The sequence below is a fragment of the Benincasa hispida genome, chromosome 9 (genome assembly GCF_009727055.1).
Source record: "Benincasa hispida cultivar B227 chromosome 9, ASM972705v1, whole genome shotgun sequence".
Taxonomy (NCBI): domain Eukaryota; kingdom Viridiplantae; phylum Streptophyta; class Magnoliopsida; order Cucurbitales; family Cucurbitaceae; genus Benincasa; species Benincasa hispida.
Genome location: NC_052357.1, coordinates 69,129,919 through 69,143,524, shown reverse-complemented (window position 1 = coordinate 69,143,524; position 13,606 = coordinate 69,129,919). Strand labels below are relative to the sequence as shown.

Here is a 13,606-nt window from a genome sequence, read left to right as displayed (position 1 = left end):
CAAATTGTTACCCAGGTGGTTGTCTATGGTTAAACAGACCAATCCCGGAACACATGTAGAGTAGAGAGTGAAAGAAACGCTTACTGAAGGCCATGTTATCCTAACTTTTGTATTTTGGGCATTTGGTCCTTGTATAGAAGCTTTTGATAAATTTCGGCCGATAATTCAGATAGATGGTACACACTTGTATGGAAAATATCGAGTAAAATTACTGATTGCTATATCAGCTGACTCGAACGGGCATATTCTTCCACTTGCATTTGTCGTTGCTGATGAAGAGTCCATAGACTCGTAGGGATGGTTCCTAAAACACTTGAGAGAAATTGTAACACACGAAGAAGTGTGTTTAATTTCAGATCGACATGCTAGCATAATCGCAATAGTGAACAATCCAGCAAATGGTTGGACGGGACCAAAATGTCACCATCATTTCTGCTTACGCCATATCGTCAGCAACTTTAATAAAAAATTTAATACATTGAAAAATTATGTTTATCGTGTCGGGTGTCAATTTCAAATTCGGAAGTTCAATAAAGTAATTGAAGATATCAAAGGAATAATTCTGAGCTGTCTGGGTTTTTTTTACAACATTGATTTAGAGCAATGGACTCAAACACATGAAGGAGGGTTTAGATATGGGTGGATAACGACAAATCTATAGAGTGCAAAAAAAGTCCTCAAACGAGAAAACCAGTTAGACCACAAAGTTCAAGTTATCACAACGAGATGGATTGGACAGAACCAGTCACTCAACAACGATGTAGATTTTGTAATCAGTTAGGTCATAATCGAAGAAAGTGTCCTTCGTTACTAAAACGGACTCCAGATAGTTAGGGATTGAGAAATAAATATTTTTTTATTATATATTCAATTTATTGTATATTCAATTTTTTTATTATAATTTATTGTATATTCAATTTTTTTTTAATTGTAATCTATAAAGTTGTAAATTATTCTTTTAATTGAGAAATAAATACTCATTTTATCATGTATATTTAATTAAGTGTAGATACTTTTATTGTATATTCAATTTTTTTTATTGTAATTTATAAAGTTGTACATTATTATTTTAATTAAGTTGTACATTATTTAATTGAGAAATAAATGATTTTTTTATCATGTATATTTAATTTAGTTAATTAAGTTGTACATTATTATTCTAATTGAAAAATAAATATTTTTTTTAATTGAGAAATAATTTTTTTTTCTTTCAGATCATAGCTTTAAACCCAAGACTTGTTGATCCTGATATTTTGTACGACCAGTCCATTCATCGATCATCTGTTGTATGGCGAGATCATACTACTGGAGAAATATCTTGCAGGCGTCGAGAGGCAGTTCTCCAGCGTACTATCCCACTCTACCCTTGAATACTAGGGTTACTCCGCACATCTAGATTCTATGGGTTGCCAAATTGGGATTTATTTAGTTGAACTGGCATCTGATCACAGCCTTGGTCGAGAGATGGAAACTTGAGATGCATATATTTCATATATCTGTTGGAGAGTGCACTATCACTGTACAAGACATAGAAGTGTTGTGGATTCCCTGTTTGACGGTGAGCCGATCACCAGAGTGATGTACGATGACTGGTCACAAGTTTGTCACTATACCTCGGTGTGACCCCACCTGCCAACAAAATTAAAGGATCGAGGTTAAGTTTGATATGGTTAGGAACACAATTCATGAGCTCGCAGATGATACAAACGAGGAAACTGTCATAATATATGCGCGAGCATATATTACTACAAATGATGGGTAGAAGTCTGTTTTCCGACAAATCAAGTCATTTTGTTTACTTTATGTTCTTGCCACTATTAGCTATCCTCTATGATGCGGGGGTGATATTCGTGGGGTGGAGCATGTTTGGCATGGTTGTATAACAACTATGCAAAGCAACAAGACCTGAGGTTCATGAGATAGCTCGGCCTCTCATTATTTTGCAACTATGGGTTTGGGGAGCAATTCCAACAATAGCTCCACAGCTACAACATGTCAATGATACTCAGTTAGTTGGACGAGCCTACGGTTCTCGATATGTTATTTTAATTCAATTTCATTTTTAAATTACTGATCTAGTTAATTTAAAATCTAAATTATCAATTTAAAAATTTAGATGGAGAGACAATTTTGTGTGACTAGGACAACCGCACATGTAGTCAGTAGTACAAATACATGTTTGATCTGCTTCAACCTGATCAGGTACATTAACATTGAACCAAATTGATTGTTTTATACACATTTTTATTGTATTTGTCTTTAATGTTCTCCAATATAATATTTTGTGTTTCAGGTTATTTGGAAGCCGTACAAAATTATTATGCATACTTTGCACAATTTCTCTACGAATGGTCAAAACATATTGCGGACGATGAGTCCTCTCATATGTTTTCACATTGGTGAGTGGCATCTTCTGACAGGGTAATGAGGACAATTTGATTTCCAGCAGGATGTCCCATCGCCTTGTAATACCGAACCCCTACGGCATGATATCGACTTAAGGACATATAATTGGTCAAAAAAGTTGCAGATTTGGTAGTGCGATGGCACTATCGTGCAAGGTTTTATTGCAGTGGGGCCTATTGAACAGTTTGACAGTGATGTCACTCAAGACACATTCATTGGTATAATAATATCACAAGGTGCTACATCACTCGTCTGGGAGCAGCTATGGGTCATATGGTAAATGAATGAATATTATCTAATTATTTTTTAATTTAAATTTATTTTAAATATTATCTAATTGTTTTATAATTCACAGAGATCGAACAATAGTAGACTCCATGATGTTGCGAATGATCCGAATTAGGTTTTTGCTATATGTAGTGACAACCAAAGCTATATGGAGGAGAATACATTATATGCAATGTTCGAGGTATTTTCTCTACCCTTCTTACCTGAAAAAACAGGGGCCCTTGCGTCCTTGAACCGTATAAGAAGTTTTCTCCTCGTACGGCTCGAGGAAATTCAAAGTTATGTATAGAATTCTAATTAATGTCAAATAGATCCATAGATTATTAAAACATTCATGATCTGGATGTGAATGAGTCGAATTACTTATCCCTTGGTCTATTAGTGAACTATCTCTCAGGGATTGTGAAAGATGTTCCACTAGAAATATTCTTGTTTATTGCTTCGACCCATATTCCCCAAAAAGTGGATCCCGCTCTAATAGCTCCGAATAAATTAAATACATGCATTAAATACGAAGGCTTCTTATTCACAAACAACGAAAGCACTTTTTCACTCTTTCATATACTAGGGGATTTCACTTGGAAAAGAAAATGTTCCATACTAATGGATTCGGTTCCATAACCATGGGTTCCAATGTACGAGATCTTGGGTAGCACTTACCAATGAGGCCCTATCGATTAGTATTACGCAGAAGAAATCAATTATAGACACTAATATAATTAGATCTGCTCTTCATAGACAAACTTGGGATTTGCGATCCCAGGTAAGATCGGTTCAGGATCATGGGATCCTTTTCTATCAGATAGGAAGGGCTGTTGCACAAATATACCTATTGTTCTTCTAGACGTAGAGGACCTATTCAGGAAGAGGATGAGTTTGATGAGGTTGCCCCTAATGTAGAAGAGTTACCCCTATGATGCAAACTCAGAGTCAAACTAATTATGTTAGTCCGATGATGATGATGTCAGCATTTGGTTCAGGACATTATGAAGCTAGTTCCTCGCCTTCATATGTGCATGGACATGGTCGTGGTCGTGGAGAGCATAATGAATATTTATATTATGAAGCTCCTGCAGATGTATCAGAGCAACATCAAGAAGAACCAGAGTAACCTCAAGTTCGAAGTCAATGACGACAACCAGCTCGAAATCGACGACGTCCGCCTTGTGGGATACATTGATTTTTGTAATTATTTTTATATAAATGAGATACTTTAATTTACACTTTTTTATTTTTATAAGATATTATTTTTTTTAATTTGTTCTTTTTAGAGTTAAGTTAAATAAAATATTTTTAGAAATTGTTTTTATAAAATGAAAATTTTTTAAAAAAAAAGGTATAGGTCAAATTTTCAATACTCGACATATTAAAAAAAACAACCATATTTATAAAATGAATTTACAAAAAAAAATAAAAAAAGGTACAGGTCGATGGTCGAATTTTCAACATGACATATTAAAAAAATAACCATTTTTTGTAAATAGTTTCAAAACTACAATATTTTTATAAATTGTTTTTAAAACTACAATATTATTTTAATTTTTCCACTCTATTTTTGTAAATTCTTTCCCATCTACCCATTTTCGTCATTAGTTTCAAAAACCACAATATTCTTGAACTTTATCCATTTTAATCCCTAAATTCAAATCTTCTCCAACATAAAATCGAAAATTAAAATTGAACCAAGCAAAACAATTCAATTATTTAAATTTTTGTCTCAGAAATTTCAAAATTAAAAGAAATAAAAATCAAATAATTTAAAATACATTTGAGTTTAGCTAGAACTCGGATGTTACAACTCCAATATTAAAGATTAATTGTGTATGTGTGTTTATGTGTGTCTCTCTATATATATATATAATTTGACACATTGACCACTAAGTAAAGTTTAAACGCTTGTCCTTAAATAAGTCAATAAGAAATATATAGAGAATATATTGATTCATTGAACGTATTTGCCATCAATTTGCAACAAACTAAGTGCATTATCAGAGTTGACTAATTATACAGAAACTGTGGATGGGCTTCCATTTGGTTATACAAATAACTCCACAATTAATTGAAAATGAATGGATCTCTTTTTTCTTTTTAAAACAATAATAAATAACATCTCCAAATCACGACATACATTATTACATTACAAAACATTGATTTTGGATAATCACGAACAAATTATGATACTTTTTGAGTGATTTTAAATTTATTATTTAATTTTGAATGATTGTTTTAAAGGAAAAGAAATACTTCTAAATATACCCATATGTCATTGTTAATTATAAATAGTGATAGGATATTGATACATGTCTGTCAATATTATCACTATCACGGATAGACGTGATATTTTGCTATATTTGTAAATAAATCGACTCATTTTATTATAAAAAAATATATTTTACTATTTAATCTTTTAAAGAAAAAAATTATACCCCTAAACCTTAAGAGTTGAATTTCATATAAAACTCCCGACTAAAAGTTATATTCATTTAAATTCTAAAGTTTTATGTGGTGTAAATTTAGACAATTCTTTAGTGAATTTTAACTATTTCCACTTGTTTCCATTTAAAGTCACCTCATAATCTTCTAGATAAAATTATTATTTTTCAAAGTCATGTCTGTTGTGATTATGCCCTAAACCCTCGTAGTTATATGTTATTTAAAATAATGGTTGATTATTTTATATATGCAATAATCCATTAAAAAAAGATTCAGGGTTATTTTATGTAACTTTAAACATGTATGTAATTGATATACAGATTGATCATGTTTAAGTAATAGCATAAATGGTTCGTAGTATATGAATAAGATTGCGTGGCTTATCCTAGTGATTTTGCGGTCACGACCCACATTGTAATTGTTACAATAGTTGTAAAATGTTACAAGCAATTTGATCCTAATCGTTCATGTGGAGACATATTAGTGGGGATATCCTATATAAAGAATTTGTATATGATCGGACCAGAATGATTAATCTCTTTTCATAACACCATTGATTGAAGAGTTTAACATTTCATAGGATGACCATAGGTAACTTAACCTTAATCCTGAGTAAATTGTGAATTCCTGCCTATGAGAGCAATCATTTGATATATATGGGTGAGAGTGACCAGATTTGCGGACTTATTAAGCCTACCATTTTGGAAATTTGTCCGAGTAGGGAGCTAGGGAACATAGCTTCACAAGATGGAACCCACTTCTTCCCGTCTTTAGGGTAAGTAGATGAATTTCTACTTTGGCTGATTTCGGGTCTTAAACAATGAGACATCACCCTCTCACTAGACCAAGAAGGATTAATTTATAGTTGGGCTATAAACTGTTTGTTCATTAGAGGGATTAGGGGTGTACAAAAAATCCGATGTCCCGAAAAAATCGATCAACCCAACCTAACTCGTGCGTTTTGGTTGAGTTATCAACTCATTTCGTTTGGGTTGGGTTCAAATGAATGAAAATTTTATGGGTTGGATTGGTTCATAGGTTCACCTAATATAATCGAAACCAATCCGAACCAACCCAAATTTATTATTAACTTTTAAATATTTTTTATTACTTATAACACAATTATTTATACATATGTTGATTTTGATTTTAATTCTAATATTTTTTAAATAATTTATTTTTCAACAACTTTTAAAAGTAGTTTATTTGCATTTAGAAAGAAAATTTTCACTATATAAATTGAAATTGAGTTGTTAATTTTAATTCAATATATGAAAATAATTAAATTATATTTTTATATATTTACGTTTTGTTTTTTTTAGAACAAAATTTTAAATAAATGACTCGATTAACCCGAACCAACCTAACTCAAATATTTCATGGTTGAGTTGGGTTCATTTTTTAATAAATGTTATTTGGGTTGAAAAAATTTACAACCAAAACAATTGGGTTGGGTCTAGAAAGTCTTTCAACCCAACCCAACCCATGAATACCCCTAAGAGGGATTAGTGGTACTTAAGAAGTTAGATATAATATAGAGGTAAACGGTATTTTAACACAACTGTAATTATGAGCAATTCATGAAGGGTCGACTTACTATTGATTGGTTATATCATGGACATAGAAATATATCTGCAGTGCGAAAATTGTAGTTGTGAGTCTTTAGTGGAGTGGCTTGCGGTTAATGAATGTTGATTAATTTAATTAAAGAGTTTAATTACTTAATCTCGTGTCTTTGGAGCTTCTAATTTGTAGGTTAATAAGGTCACATTGCTAGGTCATTGAGGTAAAAATAATAATCGATTAATTTTGGATTAATTTGAATTGTTCAAATTAAATAAGGAAATCAGTTGTATAAGATATAACTAATATAATGTATATAGATACATTATAGTATATAGTTAATTATAAATATGTTTTATAATTAATACTATATAAGAGATAAGTAAATATTTTAACATGATTCAAATTGATATAATGTATATAGATACATTACAATCCAAAGTTAATTTTGAATAAATTCAAAATTATATTTTATAATATGGGAGAGATAAATATTTGAATAAGATTCAAATGTTATTTATATGAATAAGATTCATATAAAACTATAGGTTAAAATTAATATGAATGATATTCATATAAAATGTAGAGATAAGTAAAAAAAAAAAAAAAAAATACAGAAATATGGAAGATGCAAAATCATTCATGTATATTGATATCATCCATTTGATTTCAACATTTCTCTCTAGTGTCACGTTAATCTTGCATTTGAAGAAGTCTCATATATGTGTGAAAATAATGTATTGACAATTTTAAAATTGGATCCTAATAAAGGTTCTAAATTTCGTTTAGAGTTTTAGTTGATAGAATTATTACTTTGAAGTTTTAAGTGACACAACTCTAGAAGTTTCAACTTTTTCCAAATAAATTATTAAGCTTATAAACATGAACTTTTACTTATAGTTTTCTTGCATTATTATCTACATTTTAAAAATACTTTTAAAATCAAGCAAAAAATTTTGAAACTAAAAAAAAAGTATGACCTTTTTTTTAAAACCATTTGATAGTTTTTTATTTTTAAAAATTGTGCTAATTTTCTTATAATTTCTTGATAATAGCTTCATTTTTTTTAAGGTAACATTTGAATTCTTAGTCAAATTAAAAAAATTCTAAAAACTTGACGTGAATTTTGAAAACATTCCTACAAAGTATAGAAAGTAGGTAACAAAATAAAAAAGTCAATAATTTGAAGTCATAGTTATAAGCGTAATTTTCAAAACTAAAAAAGAAAAAAAAAAAGAAAAAAAAATCAAACATAATCTTAAAAACTTGATTTTGTTTTTGAAATTTGGCATAAAATTGAGATGTATACTTTATAATAAATTATGAAGAAACAATTATACTTTTGAAAAGAAAAAAAAAATACTTTTTTTATAGTATAATAGATATGAATACGAGAGATATGAACTTCCAATCTCAAAAATTAACATTAGATGAAGAGAAGTTAAATGCATCACCAAGATCATAACTTCCTCGATTATTTAAAAACATTTTTATACAACATCAAAGAGCCCATTTGACCCTTCAATTTAAATCTACAAAAAGAGGGAGAAAAAGAAAAGGCTTACATTTGACCTAATGAACTAACTTTGCTTCTTGAAGCAACCAAACAAGATAATTAGTAGCTAAGCTTAAGATCTAGAGACTAATCTTGTTAACATCCAAAGATAATTCCTTCTTAACAGTCCCAACATCTTTGGTAATGAGAATCCCAAGTAAGCCACATGGTTGAGCTTCTTCAAGCATTTGAACCACACTTCTCATTGTGGGTCTTAAAGTGGGAAGCCTTGCTGTACATAAAATTGCAATTCTTAATACCTTTATTGCATCTTCTTTAAATGCATCTGGAATTCTTGAATCTACCAAACTTAATACACTTTCTCTTGTCTTCAAATTTTTTGATACCCATTGCACAATCTCCTTGTTCTCTCCATACTCTGTCTCTATTGCTTTTTTTCCACTCACTAACTCCATCAATACCACTCCAAAACTATATACGTCGCTCTTTTCGTCAACTTTGTATGTGTATCCATATTCTGCATTAACATTAATTCATCGTTGAATATATCCACCAAAATGCATATTGAACCGAGTAACAACAGTGACAACAGACCGAGTTTACCATGTGTTTAGAATAACTTGGAAAAAATGCTTTTTTTTTTCAAACAAAATCAAATTTTCTATAAATTGTAGTGAAAAAGTCAATAATTTAAAGCTTTTTGAATCAGATGATAAAATTGTTTTTTTTAATCTTAATGAACAACATTATATCACTAATCAATCCAAAAGATTCACTTGATGGATAAGATTATGGATGTTTAATTATTTCTTCTTCCATCAACCATAGAACCCAAACAAATTAGTTACAGTAAATTTAAAGTATATCAATACTTAAATGAATAATAAATTAAAACAATACTTTGGTTTCGTATCACACACCTTAAATAATCAAGGACATGTTTGAAAGTGATTATATAATTTTAAAACCATTATGAATTTTTAATGATTCAAACGTAATTTCGATGAAATGAAAATTAGATTTAAAGTTTAGAATTAAATATCAAAATAATCTCAACGGATTAATGCATGAAGTGATTTTGAAATCATTAAAATTACTTTTGTATTTTTTGAATATTCCAAAAAAATAATTTTAACTATTTTAGAATCACTCACAAACATGGTCTTTCTAAATGATTTTTTAGAACAAGAGTGATTTTAACAATATTAAAATAATTATCAAAATATCCATTTTTTTAAAAAAATATTTTCTTCATTAGTTATTCCTTGTAGATTATTAAGTTGATAGATGGATTACGGTAAATTTAAGTTTACCTGGTGCGATGTAGCCCGGGGTGCCTGCAATGACATGGCTGGTCTCATTGAGCCCAGTTGTGTGAAGAATTTTTGCAAGCCCAAAATCCGCGATTCTTGGCTTCAAAAATTCATCCAAAAGTATGTTACTAGACTTAACATCCCGGTGGATCACCGGCCGGTCACAGCCGTGATGAAGATACTCCAGTCCCTTCGCCGCTCCGACGGCTATTTCATATCTTGTTTCCCAATCCAACTCCATTTTTCTCGACGTATGAAGTCTGTCCCATAAGCTTCCATTTGGCATATATTCATACACCAACAGGCTTGAAACCTCGCTCGTGATACTGCAGTACAGCTTCACCACGTTTACATGGCGGATCGAGCTCAGAGTTTTCACCTCTGAGTCAAATTCCGACGACTTCGTTCTCTGTTTCACCAGAATCGGCGATGAACTTCGGTAATTCTTCTTCTTCTCCTCGTATGGATTGGTGTTCCAAATGTGCTTCACGGCGAACTCTTTCCCGTTTCCCACCGTCACTTTGTAAACGTTTCCGGAACCTCCTTTTCCGATTAGATTCTCGTCTTTAATGGAATCGAGAATCTCGTCTTCTGTGAACGTCATTACGTGGAACGATTTTAGGTCCCACGATTCCTCTTTAAGCGATCGATCTCGATCTTTTCCGCTCTTTCTCAAGGTTATGTAGCACCATAGCGTCACGCTGAGAAGAATTAATCCGATGGCGAAACCGATTACGAGTATTCTGACGTCCTTCGATGCGCCGGAGCTCTGTGGACATCGACGTATGAAGTCATCGGCCTCGCTGCAGAGGCCAGGGTTTCCGGCAAAGCTTTCTTTGTAAGCTCCGTTCGAGAGTGCTTGAGGTACTGGACCGGTTAATTGATTGTTGGAAAGATCGAGAAAACTCAATTTCAGATGTGAAAATGTCGAGGGGATTTCACCGGATAGGTCGTTATTGGAGAGATTCAAAGAGTTAAGAACTGGAAGAAACCCTAGCGATGAAGGGATTTGTCCAGAGAAGAAATTCTCCGCCAGATTGATGATACTCAGGGAATTACACAAGCCGATCGTCTCTGGAATCGAACCGGAGAATTTATTCCCCTGCAAATCGAAGCTATCGAGATTCTTCAGGTCACCGATAGTCGTCGGAAGTTCATCGGAGAATTGATTATTGCTCAGGTCAACCGAAGCGAGAGATTTCGCTTGCGAAATCTCCAATGGCAATCGACCTGAGAGTCGATTATTTCCGATGTATAATTCCGAGAGAGCCGCAGCTTGTCCAATATTGGGAGTGATTGAACCTTCCAACTGGTTCGAGGCGAGATCAATTACATTCACGTTCGGTAATCCCCAAATTCCGAACGGGACGACGCCGGTGAGCGAGTTCTGACTGACTCTAAATCGGGTTAAAGTGGAACAATTAGCGTAAGTGGCCGGAATTTCACCGGTGAAATTATTCTGAAGAATTAGAAGCTTCTTCATCGTCCCCATCTTGCACATATCAGGAGGAATCAACCCCGTCAAAAAATTTTCAGATACATCGATGAAATCAAACGCCGTCCAAGAACCAATCGATTGCGGAAGAGGCCCAGTAAGCTTGTTCTTGTAAAGAGACAGATTCACAAGCGACTTGAATTCACCAAACTCCACCGGAATTTCGCCGGTGATTTGATTATCAAACATTTGCAAAGAAACCAGGTTGGTCAAAAACCTCAACTCTGATAAATCCCCATGAATATAATTCAAGGAAGCATCAAAATTCTTAAGCCGGGTAAGATTTCTTAACCCCACCGGAAGTGTTCCCGTTAATTGATTGTTGTATAATTCCAACTGCCATAGCTTCTGCAGCTTCGTAATCTCCAACGGAATAGTCCCTGTTATATAATTATCCGAAACTTCCAAATTAAGAAGCTCCGTGAGATTACCTATAGACCTTGGAATTTCCCCTGTTAAACTGCAATTCGACATGTAAAGCCAAGTAAGCTTCTTCAAATTAGTAACCTCCACAGGAAACGTAGTGTTTTCAAAACCATTATCCCCAATGCTCAACTCAATCAAACCACTCAAATTCCTAACTGATTTCCATGGAAACTTCCCTGAAATCCCACTTGAATTCAAATACAAATACTCCAATTCACTCAAAGAATGTATGTTGGGAAAAGAACCGGAGAAGAAATTGCTACTGAGATCCAAATACTTCAATTTCACACAATTGTTCAAACCTTCGGTGATTTCACCGTACAGGGAATTGGATCGAAGAGCCAGCTTCTCCAAGGCTTGCAATTGGCAAACGGAATCAAACAGAACAACCCCAGATAAGCCCCATTTGGAGAGGTCAATTTCCTTAACGAACCCATCTGAATTACAAGCGATTCCAGTGAAATTGCAGATGGGATTCTGGAGTCCCCAATTGTGGAAGACGTCGGCGTTTGAAGTATGGAGAGAGGATTTGAGTTTGGTTAGGATTTGACGTTGGTCGTCGGATTTGATTACAGGGAGAAAGGAGGTGGAAATTAGAGTGAGAAAACAGAGGAAATGTAGAGACGACATGTCGTGAAAGTCACGGAAGAAGAAGAGAACACAAAATAGAGTTTTGTTCTGTGTATGGAAATGGAAGAAGGGAAGTTAGGTGGAAGAAGTGGTAGTAGAGAAAAACGAAGACCGACCGACGAAAAAAACCAAAATTTGAAACACAAACTACAGTGTGAGGGAAAAGGGGATGAAGATTCGATTATTTAAATGGAAGAGGTGAATTAAATTAGAAGAAATGAAAGGGAAAAAAAAAAGGGAGAAAACGACCAAAAGGTTAAATGGATTTGGGTGAAGGTTTTGTTTTTCTAGAACAACTTTTTGTTTGATTCTGTAGTACAACTCTCTGCTTTCCAGTTTCCATGAAACTGGACGAAGCAGTCACTGTAATTCGAAAACTGGTTGGTAAAATTTTTAATGTTTATCTCAAGTGGCAGATTTCAGAGTTGCCACGTCATCCAAATTCAAATCAAAATATATTTTTTACTTTTTTTTGGTTTAAATTTTAGAAAAGATACCCATGTCCATCCCGCCACCAAATTATACAATCATAATTTGAATGTAGCAATTTTTGCCAATCCGCTTTTTCTAAATATTTTAATACTAGATACTAGAGGTGAGAAAGGATGTAGAAAAATAGGTGATGTCCAAGATGCACCCAAGTATTACCCTAAATTGTATAAAAAAAATACTTTTTTTTTCCTTTCGGGTAATTTTGGAGTTTTTCAATTCAACATTAGTGGGGTCTCGGGCATAAAAAAATAAATTAAAATATTTCAATATATATATATATATATAAGGAGAACTTGCGGTGCGGTAAATTATCATTGGATAATTTGATGGGATGAAAGGTAAGTATTGTCCAAGATGCACCTAAATAATACAAGTTTAGTTAGTTTGCTTTCAATAAATATACTACAAGAACTACCTTTTAAGATATATTATAAATGTAGGGACTAAAATTGGACACATAGAGACTAAAATGGAAAATAGACCAAAATGATATTTTAACCAAATTTTAATCGTTTTCTCAAGAGAAATATCTTGGTCTCGAACGAAAATGTGGATGGAAATTTGTGGGGTGGGGGGAATTAAAACAAACAATAAAAATGGTAATTGTTATTGGTAGCACTTGCAGGATTTAATAATGAAACATATTTTTAAAACATTGCAAATATAGCAAAATCTATCTGTGAGAGACTCCATCGTTGATAGACACCTATTAGTTATATGGTTTATCACTTATAAATTTTGAGAATTTATTATAAATTTTACTATATTTACAATTTCTATTGTATTATATTATATTTATTAATACTTTGGATCAAATTGCTATAAATAGTAAAAGTATTTTTTTTTTTTTTAGCTACAATTGGACCAAGTGAGGTGAGGATTTATACTTACCTATTAGGTTAACCATCCTCAAAAGAAATTACAAGTAATTGAATTATCGATTTTTTTTTCTTTTAATGTAATAAAATTCTACGTCACTATTCCATACAAAGTGTCTGATATTTTATTTCCATGTTTTTCAATTTCCTTATCGCTTAATTTGTT

At 32.5% G+C, this 13,606-nt stretch overlaps 1 protein-coding gene across 1 annotated transcript; it reads right to left on the bottom strand.

Moving 5' to 3' along the window:
• Positions 1–8,131: 8,131 nt before the first annotated feature.
• LOC120085509 (receptor-like protein kinase 7) lies at positions 8,132–12,431 on the bottom strand. The gene is made up of 2 exons (XM_039041521.1): positions 9,520–12,431; positions 8,132–8,723 (listed from the first exon to the last, which is right to left on the bottom strand). The coding sequence occupies exons 1-2, from the start codon at positions 12,068–12,070 to the stop codon at positions 8,326–8,328; spliced, it is 2,949 nt and encodes a 982-aa protein (XP_038897449.1). The 5' UTR covers positions 12,071–12,431; the 3' UTR covers positions 8,132–8,325.
• Positions 12,432–13,606: the final 1,175 nt, after the last annotated feature.

Bases quoted from the DNA above. Each gene is read 5' to 3' on its own strand.
- LOC120085509 (XM_039041521.1), bottom strand. From the start codon at position 12,070: ATGTCGTCTCTACATTTCCTCTGTTTTCTCACTCTAATTTCCACCTCC. The intron at 8,724-9,519 runs GTAAACTTAAAT...ATGTTAATGCAG, and splicing joins CCCGGGCTACATCGCACCAG to AATATGGATACACATACAAA.